General features: G+C 38.6%; 1 protein-coding gene across 1 annotated transcript; it reads left to right on the plus strand.

Annotated features, from left to right (window-relative positions):
• The first annotated feature begins 230 nt into the window (after nt 1–230).
• LOC110798460 (chaperone protein dnaJ 10) lies at nt 231–18,139 on the plus strand. The gene is made up of 10 exons (XM_022003635.2): nt 231–597; nt 1,498–1,557; nt 2,440–2,522; nt 4,420–4,579; nt 4,740–4,869; nt 7,000–7,158; nt 10,919–11,097; nt 11,197–11,277; nt 11,357–11,509; nt 17,633–18,139. Exons 1-10 carry the CDS (start codon nt 511–513, stop codon nt 17,744–17,746), a joined length of 1,206 nt encoding a protein of 401 aa, XP_021859327.1. The 5' UTR covers nt 231–510; the 3' UTR covers nt 17,747–18,139.
• The last annotated feature ends 3,582 nt before the right edge of the window (nt 18,140–21,721 follow it).

Consider the following 21,721-nt stretch of genomic DNA (forward strand, 5'->3'; position numbering starts at 1 on the left):
CATTTAATCATTTAAGATGTTTATCTATCAATTTTTTTTACTAATATAAAAGTTAAACAAAACTAGATTAAAGTTACAAAAATAAAGGGTTAAGTTATCTTGGTGTACAATAAATTTATTGTACACCTTATACGCGCAAGACCTTTTGAATAGAGATAACGGCGTTAATAAAAAATTGTAAATAAGCAATGATACTTAAAAACTGATAGTAAACCGAACAAAATCATTAACGTTTTACTCCGTATAACGGAAGGAAAAAAAGAAGGTCAAAGCAGCAGCGCGTACGTCGTATGAGAGGGACAAGTAAAAGTGGGGTGGTGGCAAGAAAGAAGAAACAGTATCGTATATATCCATAGACTCTCAACTCAACCAACGAACCAACGATCACATCTTTCAGAAAAAAAAGCGGTTGCAGTTTCAGCTGGATTCGATTCGATTCGATTCAATTCAATTGGAAACAGCAGTTGTTGTTGTTGTTGCAAAGGATAGATAGATAGATAGGTAGATTCAATGGTGAAGGAGACCGAATATTATGATGTTCTGGGGATCAACCCTACTGCTACTGAAGCTCAGATTAAGAAAGCCTATTACATTAAGGTAATCTGCACTTTACTCTTTTTTTTACTCCTCGATTTATTCCTCAATTTTTTTGATTTTCAATGTTCTTTTCGCCAATTTTGATTTGGGGTTGTGATTTCAATTACAAATTTACAATGGAATTTAGGAAGATGCAATTTTAGTTTTGTGGGCTGATTGAGGATGGATTATTATGATGCATTATTTATTTTGATACTCTATCGTTTAGGGCTAATAATTAGGCTGATTGTATTTGTGATGAGGAAATTTGAGGTAGATGATGGGGTTATTTGTAAAAGATACCATTGGATGTGGCTAAATTTCTGTAGGATAATCTATTTGCCTTTGAATATTAGAGAGGGATCACTTATTTGAAAATGCTATTCAATTGGAGGTATGGTGGGCTGTACGAGCAAGTAGAAATGGGCGGCCAATTTCGACAAATGAATCACGAAGAATGGTACTTGTCACATAAGTACCTAATTCTAAGAATTAGTGGTAATTATTCATGACCTAAACTGTAAACGAAAACCAGAGAAATGATGCTCGGGTTGAGTTGCATGCTTTAAAATGTATAAAAATCCACATGAAGTCACAATACTAAGAAATAACAAGTCCTTTTATTACATTTCATCCAAGTGCACTGACAAGTTGGTACGGACGAAACGTCCATGTTTCATCAATCCATTTAAACTTTATCCTTCTCTTTTGGGCCGCCGCCATAATTTTAACATTGCTTGATTAGACCTAAAAAGTCTTAGGTAAACTGTAAACATAAATTTATTTCCTTTCATGACAGGTTATAGTTCTTGGTTATCACTGTTTTAAATACTTAGGTAGGGGGAGTTTTACTTATCATTTCCTTTGTTTTTGTGATTGCAAAATTGCGGATTTGTGTATGACTGTATGTGGTTCATGTAGGCGCGACAAGTTCATCCGGATAAGAATCCAAATGATCCCCTTGCAGCTCAAAATTTTCAGGCAAGTACTTCTAGTCTTCTACCTTAAATAGCCACATGCTTTTTTACCTGTTACCTTTCTAACAAGAACAGTATTGTGTGTGTCTATTTTTTCGCTTGACCCTTAGGCAAGAGTATGTATTCTTGCTATTTCAGTTTGCACCAAAATAAGGAATTTATGCATAATTGGCTGAGCTTTGGATGTATTCCTAATGTTTTGAAGCTTTTGCATAGCTGGAGTCTTGTTTTAATCTCTGTGCAATTCTTGATTTTTTTAGGGAAATTGCTTCATGATAACTGGACATGACTAATTTTGTACTTAGTCCTCCTATCACTTTTCACTTATCAAGAAAACCATATAAATTTACTTGGTCATTTTGGGCTTTGTATATGTGTGCACATGTTTGAAAAGTTTTGCAATTTGAATGTTCAAGCCTTCAAGGTCGTTGATTGCGGACTAATTTTTTGTCCTAAAATTTTGGGTCATTTTAAATTACAGTTAGAGATCTACCAGATTTGATTCCCATTCCTCAGTTCAAGTACTATTAGTCTTTATGTGAGTTGTATTCTGAGAGTTGTACATATAAAACAGAGGGGCTTCTTACACAAGCCTAGAGATTAAACTGTATGCCTGAGTATAGAATAACATCCATAAAAAGCCAAGAAAATTCAGACCTCTCTGTATAGCACAAGGAGTTAAAAATCTACTACAATAGTAAAAGTAAACTCAAAGGGTGCTGTAAGGAAACAATAAGTTAAATCATACAGAAAAAGCTTATGTTATTTACACCTTAATTACATCTTTAATAGTACCAATTTCAATCATCTCTGGGTCCAAGAAGGCGTTACTGAATCTTCATTTACTTAAGCTGTGAACTTATGTTGAAAAGTTTTGATTATTCAGGTTTTGGGAGAGGCTTACCAGGTATTGAGTGACCCAACACAGCGCCAGGCTTATGATTCATACGGAAAATCTGGAATTTCTACGTTAGTTTTTTTTTCTCTTTCTTCATTCCGACACATTCATTTTTCTTAGCCTCCCTGCTTCTATGAGTGGAATACACATAGTATAGTAGGGGCATCTAATTTTGGTAACATATTCCATTTAACAACGTAAACTTTTAATTTGGTATTGAATTTCATGGCATAAGTTCTTTACATTACCTCTCATGTAGTTAGGTAACATCTTTATGTTGTATTTTCGGATGCATCTTCTTATTACATGACAAAAAGAGTAGGAACAAAGAGGGAGGCGTTGCCTTTCATTACCCTAGATATTAGATATAGAAATTATGGCATATTGTCCCAGCTGTCTCATCATGTTATTGCATTGAGATCCTTCTTCAAGAAAGGAGGGTGCAATTGTGTTTGACTTGTGAAGGTTGGAAGTCATCTCATTCTTCTTTTCAGAGTGAATCATGGGGGCTGATTCATCCTACATTCTTCCTCCATCTTGGCATCATAGATATGATATTCTTGTTCCTTTCAGAATTCAGAGTGAACCATGGGGCTGATTCATCCATCTACATTGTTCCTTCATCTTGGCATCATAGATGTGATTTTCCAAGAAAATCTTGTTTCTAATGAAGGGTAAAGCCTCCTGTACGCTTGAATGAACTCTTCTTTTTCTACTTAAAGAAGGTACCTTTGTTTTGTAAGAAAAGACTTCAGTTACTCCCTCCGTCCCACATTAGTTTGAAGTTTGAACACTTACCTTTTTCATCTATCCCAATTAATTTTGGTTCACCACTAATCTCTCATCACTCCTACATCGGAAAAAAAAAAACACCACTACCTCTCATCGCATTTACTTTTCTATTAACATGATGGTTGATGATTAGACAATCTATCTCCTAAAACAATGTGTCCTGTATCCTGATAAGTAATTTATCTCCCTAGCCTAGGTCAATTCATTTTCACATTTTTCCTTGGAATCCTCTTCTTTAAAGATATTCCTTAATGGATCTCTTCCATTATAGCATCCTCTCCATCACCTCTAATTGTGAATTAGAGAAATATCCGTAGGAGTTACCTTCGTCCTAACTTTGAAGTTTCCAAACCGTTTCTCTTTTAAATTTCATTTTGGTGGGCGCTAGTCAGGTGGCCGGCAGCAGTGGGCGATAGTCAGGTAGCTGACAGCAGTGGGGTGGTTGTGGCTAGGCAGGTGTCACAAGTGGTCGTGGTGATTGAGCTGGTCTTGCTAGATCGGTGGTGGCTGCCACTGTCATGTGTGGTGCAGGTTTTCAGAGGGTTCGGGAGAGAGGAGAGAGAAGGGAGGGAAGGAAGTGAAGAAGAAAGGAAGGGGAGAATGGTAGACCTTTGCGGTTGCTAGTAATTATTTGCAGTATTTAGTAACACCCTAAAAAAAATGTTCACAGTCTGCACACATGTGCACAGATGACTTGTCTGGAAAAAGGCTCACTTCTATTGCATTAGAGCTAACCGCGTTTCTTGGGAATGGACTGTTATGTATTTCTTGTTTAGTAAGTTGAATATCTATTTTGATACTCATCCCACATTAAGGGAAAAAAAAAAGGCACTTGTGGCTTAGTTATATTAGCTTTTATGGAAACAAGGGGAAGGTGGATTCTTGTTTTTTTGTTGGCATGCTTGGCTATCTTTTGTGTTTTGTGGTTGCATAGGTGTGATAAGCCAAGGTCTTCTGGTTGGAAGTATTTCTGTAATTAGAATATTCTTCATTCCTTAATATTGTTGTTTTTTCTGTGGTGTCCCCTCTGGTACTGTTTGTCACGTGTCCGACACAATTAACTCCCTCGTCTTTTCTACTTGCTCCTGGAAGATACTTGGTCTTCTGATGATTTATAATCTTTTTATTCTTATTGATGGAATATTTATCTCATACACTACATATTCCCCATTCTAGTGAAGGAATTATAGATCCTGCAGCAATCTTTGCCATGCTTTTTGGAAGTGAGCTTTTTGAAGAATACATAGGCCAGCCAGCCATGGCGTCGATGGCTTCAATGGACTTCTTCACTGATGGAGAAGAGGTGGATACTAGGAAGCTGCAGGAAAAGATGAAGGTATCTTTTATTTTTGTCACCTATTCTCTCTAAATATGTCTATGCTGTATTTGCTATCAAAATCTTGTATGTGTTGTATTCTTTGCAATTTGTCTATGTTGTATTTTACTGCTTGTAGTGTAAATTTCTTCAAATTTTCCACAACTTGTGATTATAATAGGTAATTCAGAAGGAAAGGGAAGAGAAACTTATAGAAAAATTAAAAGATCGACTCAACCAGTATGTGAATGGCAGTAAAGAGAGTTTTAAGAGTCATGCTGAAGCTGAAGTCTCAAGACTTTCTAGTGCAGGTACTGTTTATTGATTGTCCCCTCGCAATTGTTCTAGGTGGTATTAGAACTGAATTATTTATGCTTACGGAAAGAATGCTTATCACCCTACTTTAAACATTGCTTAGTTTTTCAATTCCTTCTTAGTTGTTATATTCCTTCATACATGTGTATTACTGTTGAGGCAGAGCTTGCTGCCTTTGAGAACAGTAATCATCTAAGCCCCTGTTCAGCACTGTTGTAGATTTGATGTTCTCTGTTTAATTTAAATAAACAATTGCTTTTTTTTTTTGATAAACTGTTTGAAAAGCTTATGTGTAATTTTCCTAAAACACAAGCAGTAATGTGGAAACTAGGATTAGTGGTTTTAGAAATTTGATTTTGGGAAAAGCGCCTCGGCAGTTAGTACTTCTTTGGCACACACTCCTCTCTCCTATGTTACTCCGACACTCCGTCCGGAGGTGGGTGTCGGTGTCGACACGACCCGACCCGCGACACGACACTCGACACGTGTCCGGGGAGGTGTCGACACTAGTGTCGGAAAAGAATCCAAAAATCCGGTGTCGAACTCTTTTTCTTTGCCCTAGATCTGAATTTTCGCCCAAAAAATATTGGGGCTTTTGAGGCGAATCGGCCGGAAAATATAGGGTGTATGCGGCGGTGAGTCAGTGACCTGTGCATACGGCGGTGAGTCGGTGACCGGAGCTGGCGGTGCATGTGGCGGTGAGGGAGAGGAAAGAGAAAACATGTGAGGAGGAGAGAGATCGTGAATCAGGAGGGTAGCAACTAGCAACTGATGTACTTCATCTAACAAAAATAAGTGGGCCTACCTTTTAACTAAAATATAAAATATATACAGTGATAGTTGTCACATGCCACGCGAAGTTTCAAAGTATCTTTATTTATTTTTTCTTTTAGTTTATTTACAGCTGCCTAGTTTATTTTGTATTAATTATTGTTTTACTTTTTTACCTCATTCACCTCCCCTAGATAAAGAATTTTACATTCCCTAGACAAAGACTTTCATCTTACCATATTAAATACAGAATACCATATTATTTTTTCTTTATTTTTAATGTTTATTTTGAGAAGATTTTTAATTTGTTTATTTAATTTGTAAAAAGTGTCGTTTTTTATTCGACACTTTGTATGGAAGCCGTGTCTAAAAAATAAGTCAAGACACTCCTTTGACCGTGTCGGAGTGTCTGCAAATATTTGGATCAGAGTGTCGGATACTCCGACACCCGTGTCTGACACGACACCGACACCCGTGTCTGAGTAACATAGCCTCTCTCTCTCTCTCTCTCTCTCTCTCTCTCTCTCTGCCTCTCGCTGTTCTCCTTCTCTGCTACTACTGCCCCCTTTTGTCAAATTGTTCCTCACACTATTATTTTTCCAACTTTTTGGATCTAAGTCTCGATGTTTCTTGGGTTGGGAATTTTGATTGTGTTAGAAGTAAACAATAGATTAGTTGTTTTTGTTGATGCTGGTTACAATCCCAGACCTCAGAGTGGCTGACTGGCTGGTTACTCTTACAAAAGAAGAAAGACCGAGGACTTTTCTGGATGTTTAATACTTATCCCCCTTCAGCTCCTCCCTTATTTTATACTTCCTAATGCTTACATCATTCTATAACTAATTCACCCCCAATACAGTGAAAGCCTCCAACTTCGTGCACAAGCCAAGGGCTGACGGAATTGCTAAGAGAATTAAGATACTTTTTCGTATTACCCATGCTACAACGCCGAATATGTAAAATGAATTCAAGTTTCAATATATAACTGAGATTCAATCTTTAAACCGCAATTTCTCATATCTCTATCCTATCAAATCTCTCCATTTGTCTCATAATTATTTAATTCTTATTAGTATTACTCCAGGCTAAAATATCAAATAAAAAGGTCCCAATGATAAATGTTCCAATAAGAAACTAGGTCAAAATAAGTTGAATAGGTTCATTTCGTCATTAAAAAAAAAGTTGAAGATATTCATGTTACATTTTAAGTTTTGAACAACTGAAGAGTTAACATTTACTTGTCTTTACTACTGCATATGTGCAAGGTGGTGGATGTGCATTCCTATTAATCCTATATGAATGTTTAAACTGTAATGTTTTGACTTTCTGATTCAGTCTTTGTCTTGCTTCTGCAGCATATGGTGTTGATATGTTAAACACAATTGGTTATATATACTCAAGACAGGCAGCTAAAGAGCTTGGAAAAAAGGCAATATACCTTGGCGTACCTTTTGTTGCTGAATGGTTCAGGAACAAAGGCCATTTTATTAAATCTCAAGTAACAGCTGCAACAGGTGAGATAATTATGGTGGCCTTGTTTCGACTTGCCATTTTATTTTAGTCTCACCCTTGTACCCTTGTGTTTAGGCTCAGTACATGTTAAGGGAAATGTTCTACAGAAATAGAATTATCTATACGTGGCCTCACAAATGAGCTACCAAGCTTGCGAATAAGTGATCCTGTTTGTTAAGGCATATTATTGTTGGTTTCAATAAGGCTGAGAGTGCTAAGTCTGACGTTGGGCCTTCTGCAAAGAGTTAGTGTCATTGAATACTAGAAATGATATAGCCTCTTTTATCAAAGGTGTTTCTAGGAAGGCTTTCGGTTTTCTCTATCAAGTGACTAAGGATTGGCAGGCCTAAGTGCCTAACCTCTCCAACTAGTCAAAAAGACGTGCCTTTCAGGATGATAATCTTCTCATGAAAAAGATGATAGATTGTTGATAGAGAATCAGGTTTGTGGTGCTGAGAATGTCTAAAGTGCAATCTTCTCGTATTAGTCATAAACTTATTCATGCTTCCCTTATGAATTTTATTATGACCACCTTTTACTTTTTAGGGACCAGCTTAGGAGGCTTTGATCCCTCTTCTGTTTCATTTTCTTGGTAAGCTACTGTTGCAAGACTGGGGGGGAGGGGTACTATTGTGACCAAAGATCCTTTTGGGGGATGAGAGAGACAACTGAGGGTTATCAAGCTTTCATTGATAAAGAACTTGTACATGTCAGAGATTGGTGTTTGTTTTCATATCTTCTCAACTTTACCTAAGGGAAAAAAGGTGTTATAGAACTTAAGGGATTGCAATCAGGAGTATATTACTATATTATGGAGTGAGTGCAGACACGAGTGGTAGTGTGATCACCTCGACTGCTGAGATTCCTCCATTGAATTTCGATGCATGGCACTTAAATTCAGTGTTGATTGCAGTCTTGGCCACAGGGATTGCACTTGGAGGTAATCTGCTTTTGAGCTCATTTATGGAGCTTATGGTTGCAATGAATTAGAAGAGGTTGGATGATTGAAAAAGAATATTCCTCTTTAGGTGGTTACAACTTACAAGATTAATATTATACTAACTCGTTTTTTTGGTATAACTCTCAATTGCCTCTTTCCAAAATTCTAATGCCTATTGTGAACAAAAACGAGATTGTAATGCGAGATTCAATGGGCTTTGGGGTTGGTGGGCTAAAGAACCATCTTATGAGATGGGATATGATGTGTTGGTTGAAAGCGGATGGAGGTCTAAATCTTCCGGAGCTGGGTATCTTAGAGTGTTGCTGTAGGATATTTTACTTATTTCATCAGAATCGTGTGACAATGTGGGTTGTGTCAAACACAAAATGGTTGGGATGGTCAATGTGCTATAGATTGTAAGGGGTGACATTTTCTGTTCTTTATTGGTCAAAGGGACAATGATTCATTGACATTTATGTGTTAGGACCTGTAAAGAAGGAAATGGCCTTTTTATGCTGTTTCCCTAGTCTGTTGTACTCTCTAGCTTCCTAAATTTCATGGTATCCTTGGATCTAATTTTTTTGTGTATAAAAAAGGCCTTCCCTGATAGGTAGCTGGAGGAGCATACTTTGTTAATTTAAAATTTAGGGTTTCAAATTTCAGTTTTTTGCTGTTAATGATTCCAATTGTGAGTTGGTATCTCTTGGTGACTATGTTGATGCCTTCTTTTCCTGGTTGTTTAGCCTTGGTGTGGTGGTATTTCCGCCTGTCTTGATGCCAGCTCCATTAGAAAGGCAAAGGTTCCACTTAAGGTGATGACTTTTGTATGCACGTTGGCATTTAGGAGCAGAGTTGTATTTCATGATAAAGGCCAAAATTCCTTAATAGCCTGTGTTTCATCCAGTGTGATTGATTAGTCTTATTCCGGTCTATAGCGGACATGGTATTGCTAGAGGCTGCAGGGATATCTTTCCTTGTGCATGGGGAGTAGAGGATTACCTGTTAACTATTTTAAAGTTGTTGGACTTGTGTTTTGTGGGGTTTAGAGGGACTAAAGAGAATAAATTACTTTGGGACAATGCTCTTTTTTATCCTATTTACCATTATGATTATCCGTTTTTGATGAAATACATGTATCTTCTTTAAAGCTACATTACTGCTTAACATGCTTTCAGATGAAGTAACTTATCATTGTGGACTAGTGTTGCTTGACCTTGTAGCAGTCACTGGATTATTTATAGCATTAGTACATTTGATTGAGAACAGTACTCTGTCCTTTTTCTGATAGTATATGTTTTACTTTCCTCGTCAGAAAAATCAAACAACCCAATTGAGTCTCTGGAAAGCAGAGTCTACCTGAGTTATTTAAGAAGGGTAGCTTTGAATAAAAATTCTCTTTCATGATCCTTTAGACTCTAATATTCGAGCTAAGAATCTTTGTTATTAAGCACTATTATTCTTCCTCCTCTTGACTACAATTAAGCCTTTTTTTGTTCATTTCTTTTTTATCAAAGTGTATTATAATATTTATATGGCTGGCATATTGTTGAACTACTATAAGGATTAAAAACTCAGCACAATTCTATCTGAAAAACAGAAAAACAGGAGAGAAAAAATTAATAATATAATAATAATCAGCACAATGTTCATCTGGGTTTAAAACTTGTTAATTTGATAGTTTTGTTTTTCTGTCAAAGATATACTCCTAAAGTTTCTCTCAACTTATTGATTGATTGACACGAATCTTAATAGCTCAATACTTTCTAAAAGGTCTCCCAATAGCCTCATATAAGAATCCATTGAGCTCAACTGCTTGATACCAGCCCCTTGAGCTCTCCTACACATCTCTTCTTCCTCAATTATCAAATCTGATAATACGCAAATTAACTTAGTACATTAGTTATCAAGAATGATTAAGAAATCTTAGTCATCCCTCTTACCCCATAGGGTAAACGGAAAATCCTGGTTTCTGATTCCTTTTTGCATGGAAAAGGCCTGGTTGTGGTATTAGAAACCAAGGGAGCGCATGAGACTTGTTCCCAATTATAACAGGTGCTGGACACTGATGGTCTCACGGAATGGCAACTGGTCGGATTCGGGTCGGGCTATACAAAATCCGAATCCGACCCGTTTAGTAAATGGACCTCGAATTTGCCTCCAAATTGGATTCGAGTCCGGAACCCCCACATCCGAATCTGATCTGTTCAGATTTTCGGACGTCCGGACTCCAGATCCGGATCCTCTTAATAAGAACAAGTTTAGTCAGTTTTTGGTGGTTTCCGGTATGCGAAGTGGTAATGTTTGAATAAGGATTGGGAGGAACATACTCTACTTCTAGAGATAATACTTCTATTTCATTTCAGGAATACCCTAAGCTGATGTTATAACATGTTGTCTTCCTAAAAGTGAGGCCCTGTTCTCTTCAACTAAAATAACTACTTAAAACAGTAAAATCAGTTTTTAATTTAGTGTTTTAGTTTTAATAGAATTGGCTCTAGGAGTATTAGCTTAAACCAGTGAAAATTTCAGATTCAATGTGTAGAAATCGGTGTTAGCAGCCATAATTCAGTTTCAATCAGCATATAATAGTAAAAGTCAGTTTTGGTCAGCAAATATCAGTTTCAGGGAGTAAAATTAGTTTACATTGTTTCAGTTCAACTAAAATCAAGTGAAGAGAATGAGGCATCTATGGATTTCCTGGACAGCCGGGATCGTCATCTTAATTCGATGCTCTTCGTGATCCCAGCTTAAATTTCTAAGAACAGTGAATTTCTGTTATAATATGTAGGCATTAATCCTTTACCTTTTTCTGGCTATCATAGGTGCTGTTGCCTTATTTCAGCTACAAGAAGACATGAAACGGCATCTTAGTGCAGAGGGTAACTACACTGAGGAAGAACTTGAAAGCTACATGGAATCTCACAAGAAAGTGATGATTGATTCTTTGTGGAAGCTCAATGTTGTTGACATTGAAGCAACTCTCTCCCGTGTTTGTCAGATGGTTGATATACCTATCCAATTATGTATTCAATACTTGTAGTATTTGGGTTTAGTTGACTCTGTTTTCCGACCAAAAAAAATGTCTACTCTCGTCTTATAGGTCCTCCAGGATAACAGTGCCAAGAAAGAGGAGCTTCGTGCACGAGCAAAGGGGCTGAAAACACTGGGGAAAATATTTCAGGCAAACTTTCTTTGTTTTTAGTATTATCTGACATTGTTAAATTCTTTGCTTAGTTTCTAATGTCATACATTTACAACAGGTGAAATCTGAAGCCAATGAGGCTGATACTGCAGTGGTGGCTGAGCTCAATAAATTAAATGGAAATGAGTCAAGCTATGATCCATTAACTTCAAAGACCTCCCCTAAGAGCAAAGGAATGGAAGGCCAATCTTTTAATGGAGTTGGAACACAGGTACTTTTTTATGTGCATGATGCTATTGGCTACACTTCATGAAATATCACTCATTTCAGGGCTTGAAGTTTCTTTAACGGTGCATGGCTAAAACCGTAAAACAGAGATGGCAATTGTTATGTTAACATGGACTCGTCATTTCAACACATTGACAAATAGGCACTTGGAGGCTTGTGACTCCCCACATTTCTCTCTATATATAGATTACAAGTTCATAGGAAATTAGAGACACCTAAGGGGGTTACCGCAATGGTGGAACGTATACATAATTAATTAAATTGTAACCGAAAACTAATTTAACTAAATAAGTACCTTTGACAATGAATTGCTGAAGTAGTAAAACAAATTGGCTATTAATACAAAAGTACAAATTGTTAACCCTTTAAGACCCCTTCATAAAATCTAAAACACTTTAACTAGTAATTGCACAATTCTTGGATTGTTTAAACTCTTTAACTAGTAATTGCACAATTCTTTAATTTCGCAATTCTTTGATTACTAAGCATTATCGAAAACGACCAACTCAATTCCGATTCGAAATTCAATTAACTAAAATGGAAATCAGCTTTGATGAAAACCTACTCCCATGCATGTCGAATTGTCGACCTCTAAAAATCCTACAGATTCCCTACTCCCTATAATTTCAAGTGAAAGATGGATACAGTTATAGAGGCAGGACATAGCCAGGAAAAAGAAAAGAACAAGTCAGCGAGTGAAGAGTACGAGCACTATAAAAGAGAGTCATAAAATAAGGTTCCTATATATAATTTTATTAAGATAATAACAACCGATCATGAAAGATTTCGGTAATAACCAACCGACTCTTAATTGCCAAATGATTTAGATTTAGCATTTTATTGAACTATTGAATAATCAAACCACTCAAGTATCCTTTATCACCTTTAGTTTAATAAACCACAGTTAAACAAAGCCCAAAGCATCGCTGATGGCCTTTAGATTAATAGACCTTAGAACATGTATGGTCGTACCCCTCAAAAGTTTTCTTGGCTAACTTGATTTGGGAATTTTAGCTAACGTTAGCAAACTCAGTTGAAGTGTATGAGGAACTAGTTCAAAAACCATTCCTCTACCCTTGTTTAATACTCTATAAGGGAACCTTCCCTAAAGTTTTAGTTGGCAATCACTTCCACTCTAAGTGTTAAGTACTACATATATTCCTTAATATTGGTTACGCTTTGAAATTTGTATCCGAAGTTTGAAAACTTTGTCCACAACAGTACAACATATATCAAAACATTATCGTGTGGGATCTTTTAGATTCGTCTCGGCATTTATTTTCAAAAACTTTTAAGTTTTTATGATATTTTCTCATACGCAATTGGATATATTAGTGGTCAAGTTGAGTCCATTGCAAATAGTAAGTGTAACAACATCAATAACAAATGTAGTATCTTGTTTATTACTCCCTCCGTATTTTTTAGGAGTCACATGTTGACCGGCACAAGTATTAAGGAAGTACAGTTTTTGAATATAATAATGATGCAAGTGGTGTAGTTGACAATAAAGAAATATAAAAAAAACAAGTGGGGCATAAAAGTTACCAAAAATGGAATTGTTTATGATTTAAGTGGGGTCATAGGAAAGTAAAAAATAATAAACAATCGGGGAGTGGGAGTAAAAGTTACCAAAAATGAAATTGTGACTCCTAAAAAAATACGGTCGGAATTAGTAATTGTGACTCCTAGAAAAATACAGCCAGAAATAGTAATTGTGACTCCTAAAAAAATAGGGAGGGAGTATTAATTTGACAATTAGACACAACATATCACTTCCAACTTTCTTTAATCTTGCTTATCATATTTTGATCAAGCGATACTACAAAATGTCCTTTTAAGCCTGTCAAATATAGATTGCCTTAAGATCTTATTACGGTCTTCCTTAATATATGAATCTTAACCATTTAGTTGACTCCTTTCAAATTGAAATAAACTTTAAAAACCATAAAAGACTATTAATTAGCAAATCTATCCACTTGAAACGTGTATATGTTAATAATTTAAAATATCAAACAACCCTAGTGGTCATGATACTATACTCAAGAGACATGAATTTAAAGGAACTTGCTCGTAAACCCTAAATTTTGCTTAATTCTTAAACCATTATGCACAAAAATGATTATTCATAAAATATTTATGAAATCGTATAGGGAACGTAAATTACACCTCGAATATTCCTAGATTATAGAACATAAGTACATAACAATATTGGGCTAGTCTTAAATACCAAAAACAATAACACCTCAAACAACTTAAATAAACAAAAGAAGAACAAAGCATCTAAGCTTTCTGATGCATCAGTATCCACTTACCCGTACCTTCTAGGAAGGACTGAGCAAGTAACCCTTCATGTATATCATACTGCAGAAGAACAAATCTTAGTCTACATCCTGACACCTACATAATTTGGTGAAGCACTTGATCCTCTGTCTTCCTGTTACCCCCAAAGACTCTCTCATTCCTTTGAATCCAAAGACTGTAAACTGTTTCAGCAAATAGAATTCTGTATAGTTTACCAGGTCTTGTCTTTCTCTTGGCCATTTTAATGGCTTGCTCAGTTTCCGCTGCGAACTCTGTTATCGGCCTGCTATGAAGCAAAAGATCAAGAATTTTCTTCCATACCCTTGCTGAAAAAGAGCAACACCTAAGAACAAATGCTGACAAGTTTCATCAGCACCTTCACACAGAACACAGACATCACATTGAATACCCCATTTCAGAATTTTATCTTTAGTTGGAAGTCTACCATGAAGAGCCATCCAAAGAATAAATAAACTCTTCGGGCTTGCTATATTGTTGCAAATTACTCTTCTCCATCTAACTTTCTCAAGCACTCCATGCATACTCAGGTACATCTTTATCATAGTAAACTGAGCTTCTGTGAAGAAATGCTGCACACCAGTTCGCATGATCAAATCTCTGCTAGCCCAGATTTTCTTAAGGAGCCAACAAGAAGCACTGTTGGCATTGTCATAATGTCTTTCCCCTTCACATAGTAAGCATCCACCCATCTAACCCAAAGCGTGTCCTTTTAAAAGGGAAGTGCCCACAACAATTTACACAAGGAAGCTTTGTTCCACTTATGACAGTCTTTAACATTCCACCCTCCAGCCACTCTTGGCTTACAAGTATCATCCCATGCAATAGGAGACCTCCGTGAGTTGACCATATCACCAGTCCGCAAAAAGGTTCTACACACCCTTTCAATTTCTCTAATCACTTTCTTGGGAAGTAAATGCTTCATCATTCTTTACTAGTAAATTAAGTACTCGGAGCCTTGAAAAGAAAGAATTCAGTACTCAACGAAATCTTGTTTATACTAAAAAATTAAGTACTCGAAAAGAAATCTTGAGTTTATACTAAAAACTTAAGTACTCAGAGTCTCAAAAGCCTTAAACATTGCTTAATCTTGATAATGCATAAACTTGTAAATAGGGAATTAAAATACAGTTTTTTGAACAGATAATCAACTGATTTTTAGTAGTTTAAATCATATTAGGAAGATGGGAGTAACAGTGATGCATATGTTGAGATGGTTGTGTTGAACACCTTACAGCATAGAATTAGAAATGAAGATGTTAGCAGGATAGTTGGAGTTGCGGATTCTGAGGCTAAAATAAGGGAGAATCATCTACCCTGATTTGAGCATGTGAGATGGAGATTAGAAGATGCGCCAGTAGAGGGTTAGGATCACGGGGATCTTAAAGGAAGCCGAAGGGATTGGAGATGTCTTGGATGGAAGGAGTTAGAATGATATGAAGAGCAGGGTTTACACATTTGATAAAAGGGAGTTGAAAGAGAGAGATAGAGGATAATGGTTGACGATCATAAGATATAAAACCTTGGTTCATGTAGTCGATTCCATCATTGGGAGTAAGGCTTCAATATTGTTGGTGTAATAGATCAACATAGTCGCATCAAGCAAGGCTTGGCCTAGTGGTAAAGGTTTGGCCTCATAACCTCAAGGTTATAGGATCAAAACCCCACTAGGGGCTCTTTGGGAGTGAGGATTTCCCCTATAATCCCCCCTCACTTCCAATGAGTCTGACCTGCAAAGCTGGCTAAAAATACCTGTGCGAGGTACCAGTGCAGTAGGGTCCTTCATCTTACCTTTAAAAAAAAAAAACCAAAATATAGATCAACATAGTCTTGTTTAATTCTTGCTATCATTCTCATGCTCAACATCTACTAAACAACCCAAAAGTTTAAAATCTTAACATCAGAATTTAAACAATCTGAATTAGGGCATAAGACCCTAGAATATTTATAAATTTTTTAAATGCGTGATAATTATAATAATAGTAAAAAAAGTTAATAATACAAACACCAACAGCACGCAGCAAGCGTTGCTTGTTCGTTGTTGTGATGTTGTTAGCCAGGAGAGAGGGGCTGGCTCGTGTGAAGATGACAACGAGGATGATGGTGATTATGATGATGAAGCAACTGCAACAATTGAAGAGGAGAGGCTTGAGCAGCAAAGAAAAGTATTAAAAAAAATTATCACAACTTTCAGCCTAGTAAAAAACTTGAAACACGACCTCATTAAATGGTCCTCCCCTTTTATACGGCGTACTAAAAAGTCACTCAAAATAACTTAAATATTTTTAATAAAATACCAGTTCATTTAATCTATTAAATAATAATGCTCTTATAATGACATTAATATTATTTATCTTTAAAGTATAATACATTTCCTTGAAAAATGTTTAGTAAAATGCATAAAAATTTGAACTATTACAGCTTTATGTTTGGGGTAAAAACATCCAGAATTGTCATTAAATGGACAAGTCTGATGCTTGCCCATAAATTTTGTTACATACTTGTTACCTAATACGAGTACGTGTCACATTTGTATATGTTGCTTCAGTTTGATTTATGTGGAGTGTTAATATTATGGGCAAAGAAGAGAACGGTACGGCTTGAGAAGCCTGTGAGCAAACTCAAACATTTAACTTAAATAAAATAACCAAGTTATATGGCTTACAAGTAGAGCTGTCAAAAATCGACCCGACCCGAAAACCGACCCGAACCCGACCCGAAATTACTGGGTCCTGAACAAGATTTTGTGACCCGTAACCCGATTTTATCCGAACCCGAACAACCCGAAAAGGAATGGGTCAAAACCCGACCGAACCCGTTTTAGACCCGACCGATTGAAAATCATTGTATTTATAGTAATAAATGAGATTATGAGAAAATTTAAGCATAAAAGACACGTTGTTTTTACTATTGTTCTGTGTAATATGATTTTAATTTGAATTATACGCCATTTTATGATTGAATTTGACAAAATATAAACTTTCGTAGGTAAACTTGTTAACTTGTGCCAATATTTTGTATATTTTTCACCTAAATTAATGAAAATATAATGCGCGTTTTAAAATCTCTCAACCCGTTGGGTCGACCCGAACCCGAAAGTTCTGGGTCTTGAACAAGCATTTGTAAACCCGAACCCGAAATTGATCGACCCGATTCAACCCGAACCCGAAAGTAAATTTTTACAACCCGACCCGACCGACCCGTTTGACAGGTCTACTTACAAGTGAATCTTATTAGTATTGATTACTCCCTCCGTATTTTAAAAAGATATACACTTTGACTAACACATAGTTTTAGGAGGGTGGGTTGAATTTATTAAAATAAGATGAAAGTGGGGTAGTGGGTGAAATATTTATTATAGTTAAAAGATGATGAGAACGATAGAAATATTAATATAGTGGGAAGTGGGGACCAAAACATGTCAAAAAAGGAAAGTATATCTCTTTTTAAAACAGTCGTTTAAGGAAAGTGTATCTCTTTTTAAAATACGGAGAGAGTATCAAGTACTTTTGAGAATCTCATAGTATCCGCAAAGCGTTGGAAATAAATATCATAACCCAAGTTTGAGTTTACGGGCCAACCTGAGGCGGCTTATATTTTGTTGTCTCCCCTACTTATCAATTCCGGTGAATGATCCGACTCATTCTTGTTAATGTGTGACCATCACCTTGACCTGCCAGCCTTCTCTCTTGTACTTGTTTTTCCTTTCCAAAGAAATGCACTCAAACAACATCATTGCCTGGTTTAGCGTTCATGATGAGAAGTTTTCTGTTTTATAATGTTGTAGATTCCATATGTGGTCGCTCCCCAATTTGCTGATGCTTCTCAATGCCATATTAGCTACCCAATGCCAACAGCACCTCCTGGCGTTCAAAGAAGTTATTCAACTGGCAAAGAGTGAAAATGGTAGTTCGTTATCATCCCCGTCTTTGGCTTTTTTCTGTATCGGTTTTTCCCTTTGTACAGGGGTTGTCGAACATGTATTATTATACTTATTGTATCATCATTAGGTCATATGAGGGACAGGTTCATGTTTCAATTGATCTCGTGGTTTTGTAATGGTCATTTTGAAAAGCGATGTGAAAAATGAGCTAGCAACTTGTAGTTTGTCGATTTGTTGTGCTATATGGGTTTATGAGAGTTGTATGCAGCTCTGTATAATATATTTTGTTGTTTTGGTGCAAAGTTATCTTGTAAATTTAAAAGAATTGCAGAAAATGAACTAAAATAGGTTCTGCATGCCATTTGTACAACACTGTTGTTGATTTTTACAAATTTCCTTTTTATGTGGTAACTTCATACTTAATGTTTGGGCTCCCAATTGATATTCAATTGGGCCACTAAGTCCAAAGCCCAATGGCTCTAAACAACAGCATCAAACCTACCACTATGGCTATTCAGCCATCCATTAAGGCCCAAGGCCCAATAGCAATAAATGACCTATGGGCATTTATTGTGCAAACACTATAAATAGGCCACCAAGGCTCACACCTCAAGGTACGTCCAATTTATCGCCTTAAGACTACTCTTCTAGAGAACTTCTCTCTAGAATCCGAGCATCGTTCTTACTTAGGCATCGGAGGGGCTTTTCTCGGAAACACCCCCGAGGCTAGTGACTTTGCTCTTGTGCAGGTGAATTCGGACTCGACTCATTCAAGCAAGCAAGATCTTCAACACATACGAAAGGGCCTTCATTCGAAGCCCATTGTTTCCATCTTTACAACACCGGAACAATTTGGCGCCGTTTGTGGGGAAGAACACTTCAAAGCCTTTGAAAGACATTAACCACCTCTTTCTGCAAAATGGTTAATGATGTTATCAACAACAATGATGACGATATGATAGTGCGGTCAGATTCGGAATCTGACGAAGAGGAGCACCCTCAATCGGTGGCGAGGTCACAGCCAAGCAGAGCTACGACCGCCACAAACGCAGGACCTCTGATTCCAACTAGGGAAGAGCTCATTGCGGCCATGACCATCATGCAAAACTTCCTCTTCAATGAGAAGCAGCAAGGATTGGCAAAAGACCGCAGAGAAGAGAGGAGGACCAGGCGAAGGCTGAACGAGCCGCCCAGTGTAGAGGTGTCCAGACCCGAACGAGAGCTCCTTCCCTTGACAGGAACACACCTGACGTCGAGATGGATGGAGAGCACGTGGGACACCCAAAAAAGGGCACAACAACAACCAGATTGGTTTGCAAGACCATCGCCTACTCCAACAGCTCTCCAAAGCGAATCGACTACTCATAACACTCGGATCTGAAGCTCGGTGCTCAGCAGGTTGAGGCCCTCGGTCCACTCAAGGTTAAGACCCTCGATCCATACGAGACTCGGGGTAGGCGAATCAAGCAGATCTGGCGAACGACCCGAGGTCAGTAGCCAAGAAAGAAGAAGAGACAGGAGGCATGATCGAACCCCTAGCCCCCATCGTACGCCCGAACGTTCTAATCACAGAACCTCGGCGAACGAAGGCATCAGGGCTAGACTCGGGAAAAGAATCATGACTCCCACGTCATCCCCTTTCTCGGACGAGCTGATCATGGAAGAAATACCGAAGGTGAGGCTGCCAGCACACCTGACATATAGCGGAATCACAGATCCGAGGGATCATGTCATCTCCTACGAACAGCAAATGTTCTTGAGCCCCTACTCCGAAGCATGTTGGTGTAAATATTTCCCAACCACGCTAACCGGAGTGGCGGGAGAGTGGTTTAGATCGCTGCCGAAGGGATCGATCAAAAGCTGAAAGAAGCTGAAAAAGAGATTCTGCACACAGTTCGTGAGCAACAATCGTCCCGAGCGAACCACAGCAGAACTGACCTCAATCCAACAAGAAAGAGACGAAAGTCTAAGAGAGTTCATGGCCAGATTCATGAAGGAATCAACAAACATACCAAACTTGCAGCCAGACGTGGCCATCTTCGCCTTGAAGCACGCGCTCCAGGAAGGGAAATTCCGTGACAAGCTCTCGATGAAAAACCCCTCCAAAATAGCCGACGTGCTCCAAATAGCTGATGCATTCATCAGAACCGAAGAGTTCAACAAAGCTGCTGCAAGGTTGAAAGGATCGTCGGATCCGAGAGACACAAAAAATGCCCAGAGCAAGCCCGAGGGCAGCTCAAGGAAAGGGAAGGAGAAAGTAGGAGTTAGAGAAATGAGCCCGAAGAAAGACGGGAGAAGGGGTGAACTTCAACCCAAATACGCTAACTACACTCCACTGACTCTGCCCCGAAAAGAAATCTTTAGCCTCAACAGAAATGATGAAAAGTGGAAACTACCTGGGAAGCTCAAGTCCAACCCAGCTCGGAGAAACAAGAACAAATGGTGCGAGTTTCATGATGACTTCGGTCACCACACCGAGGAATGCAACTCGCTGAAAGACAACATTGAGGACCTCGTTCGCCGAGGTTACCTGAAACAATACTTGTTAGACCGAAGGGAGGAAAAAGAAAAGGCCGCAAGTGGCAAACAACACGAGCAACCCCAGAAAAGGGTCTACGAAGCAACAGGGCACAAGAAGAATGACATCCTAGTGGTGTTCGGGGGACAGAAGTCTGGCCAGACTAGCAAGAAACACCTAAGAGCTCTCACCCATCGAGTCAACTTCAGCGCAGTGGGAGACAACCAACCACACCCCCCGAACATGACCTTCACTGCCGATGATTGTTTCGGAGTCTAGTACAAACATGACGATCCTCTAGTCATCTCCATGGACCTCAATAACCACAACGTACACCGAGTGTTGGTCGACGGAGGAAGTGCCATCAACATCATCTTCAGAAACTGCTTCGAGCAACTGATCCTCGAAGAGTCAGAGGAAGCATTGACGAAAGTCAGTTACCCCCTGATCGGATTCAACGGATCCGCAGCTATCCCTCGAGGAAAGATCACCCTGCCAGTCACAGTGGGCGAAGGCCAAGCAGCAAAAACCCTTCGGGACGAATTTTTGGTAATGGACTGCGACTCCGTATACAACGTAATCATGGGAAGAACCATGATTCACAAGATGCAAGCAGTCCCCTCCACATACCATCAGCTGATGATATACGTCTCGGACGCAGGATTCGCCGAACGAATTAGAGGTGATCAAGAGGTTGCAAGAAGAACCTGCCACACCGCCGTCCGAAAGCCCAAATTAGGAGACGGTTCCGAGGCGGAGAAAGATGCTCCTGGAGAGGAGAGCGAGGCAAAAAGGAGAAAAGCAAGCACGAGCAGCTTATCTCCCGCAGAGGTGGATGCCCGCCCCGAAACCCTATCTCCCGAACCAGATCAGGAAATGGAGGATATCTTCCTCGAAGAAAGTTCAGACAGGAGCGTCCGAATAGGCAAGGGCCTAAGCTCGGGGTTCCGAATCGATTTGATCCAACTGCTCAGGGATCACAAAGACATTTTTGCATGGTCAGCAGGCGATATGCCAGGGATAAATCCGAAGCTGATTTGTCACAAGCTGGACGTCAACGCTGAAGCTCGGCCAATCAAACAAAAGAAGAGGAATTACTCCTCGGAGAAAAACAAAGCCATCGCCGAAGAGGTGAAAAAGTTGCAGGAAGCCGGATTCATCGAGCCATGCATGTACCCAAAATGGTTGGCCAACGTGGTGATGGTCAAGAAAGCGAACGGCTCTTGGCGAATGTGCGTGGATTTCACAGATCTGAACCGAGCCTGTCCCAAGGACTGCTATCCCCTGCCGAGGATAGATCAATTGGTTGACTCCACCAGCGGCCATGCACTGGTCAGCTTCATGGATGCCTTTTCAGGCTACCATCAAGTGTTCATGCACCCCGACGACAGGGCGAAGACAGCATTCATCACGAGCGCAGGAGTGTTCAACTACAAAATGTCGGCGCCACATACCAGAGGCTAGTTGATCACGTC

Source organism: Spinacia oleracea, chromosome 5, assembly GCF_020520425.1.
Source record: "Spinacia oleracea cultivar Varoflay chromosome 5, BTI_SOV_V1, whole genome shotgun sequence".
Classification (NCBI taxonomy): domain Eukaryota; kingdom Viridiplantae; phylum Streptophyta; class Magnoliopsida; order Caryophyllales; family Amaranthaceae; genus Spinacia; species Spinacia oleracea.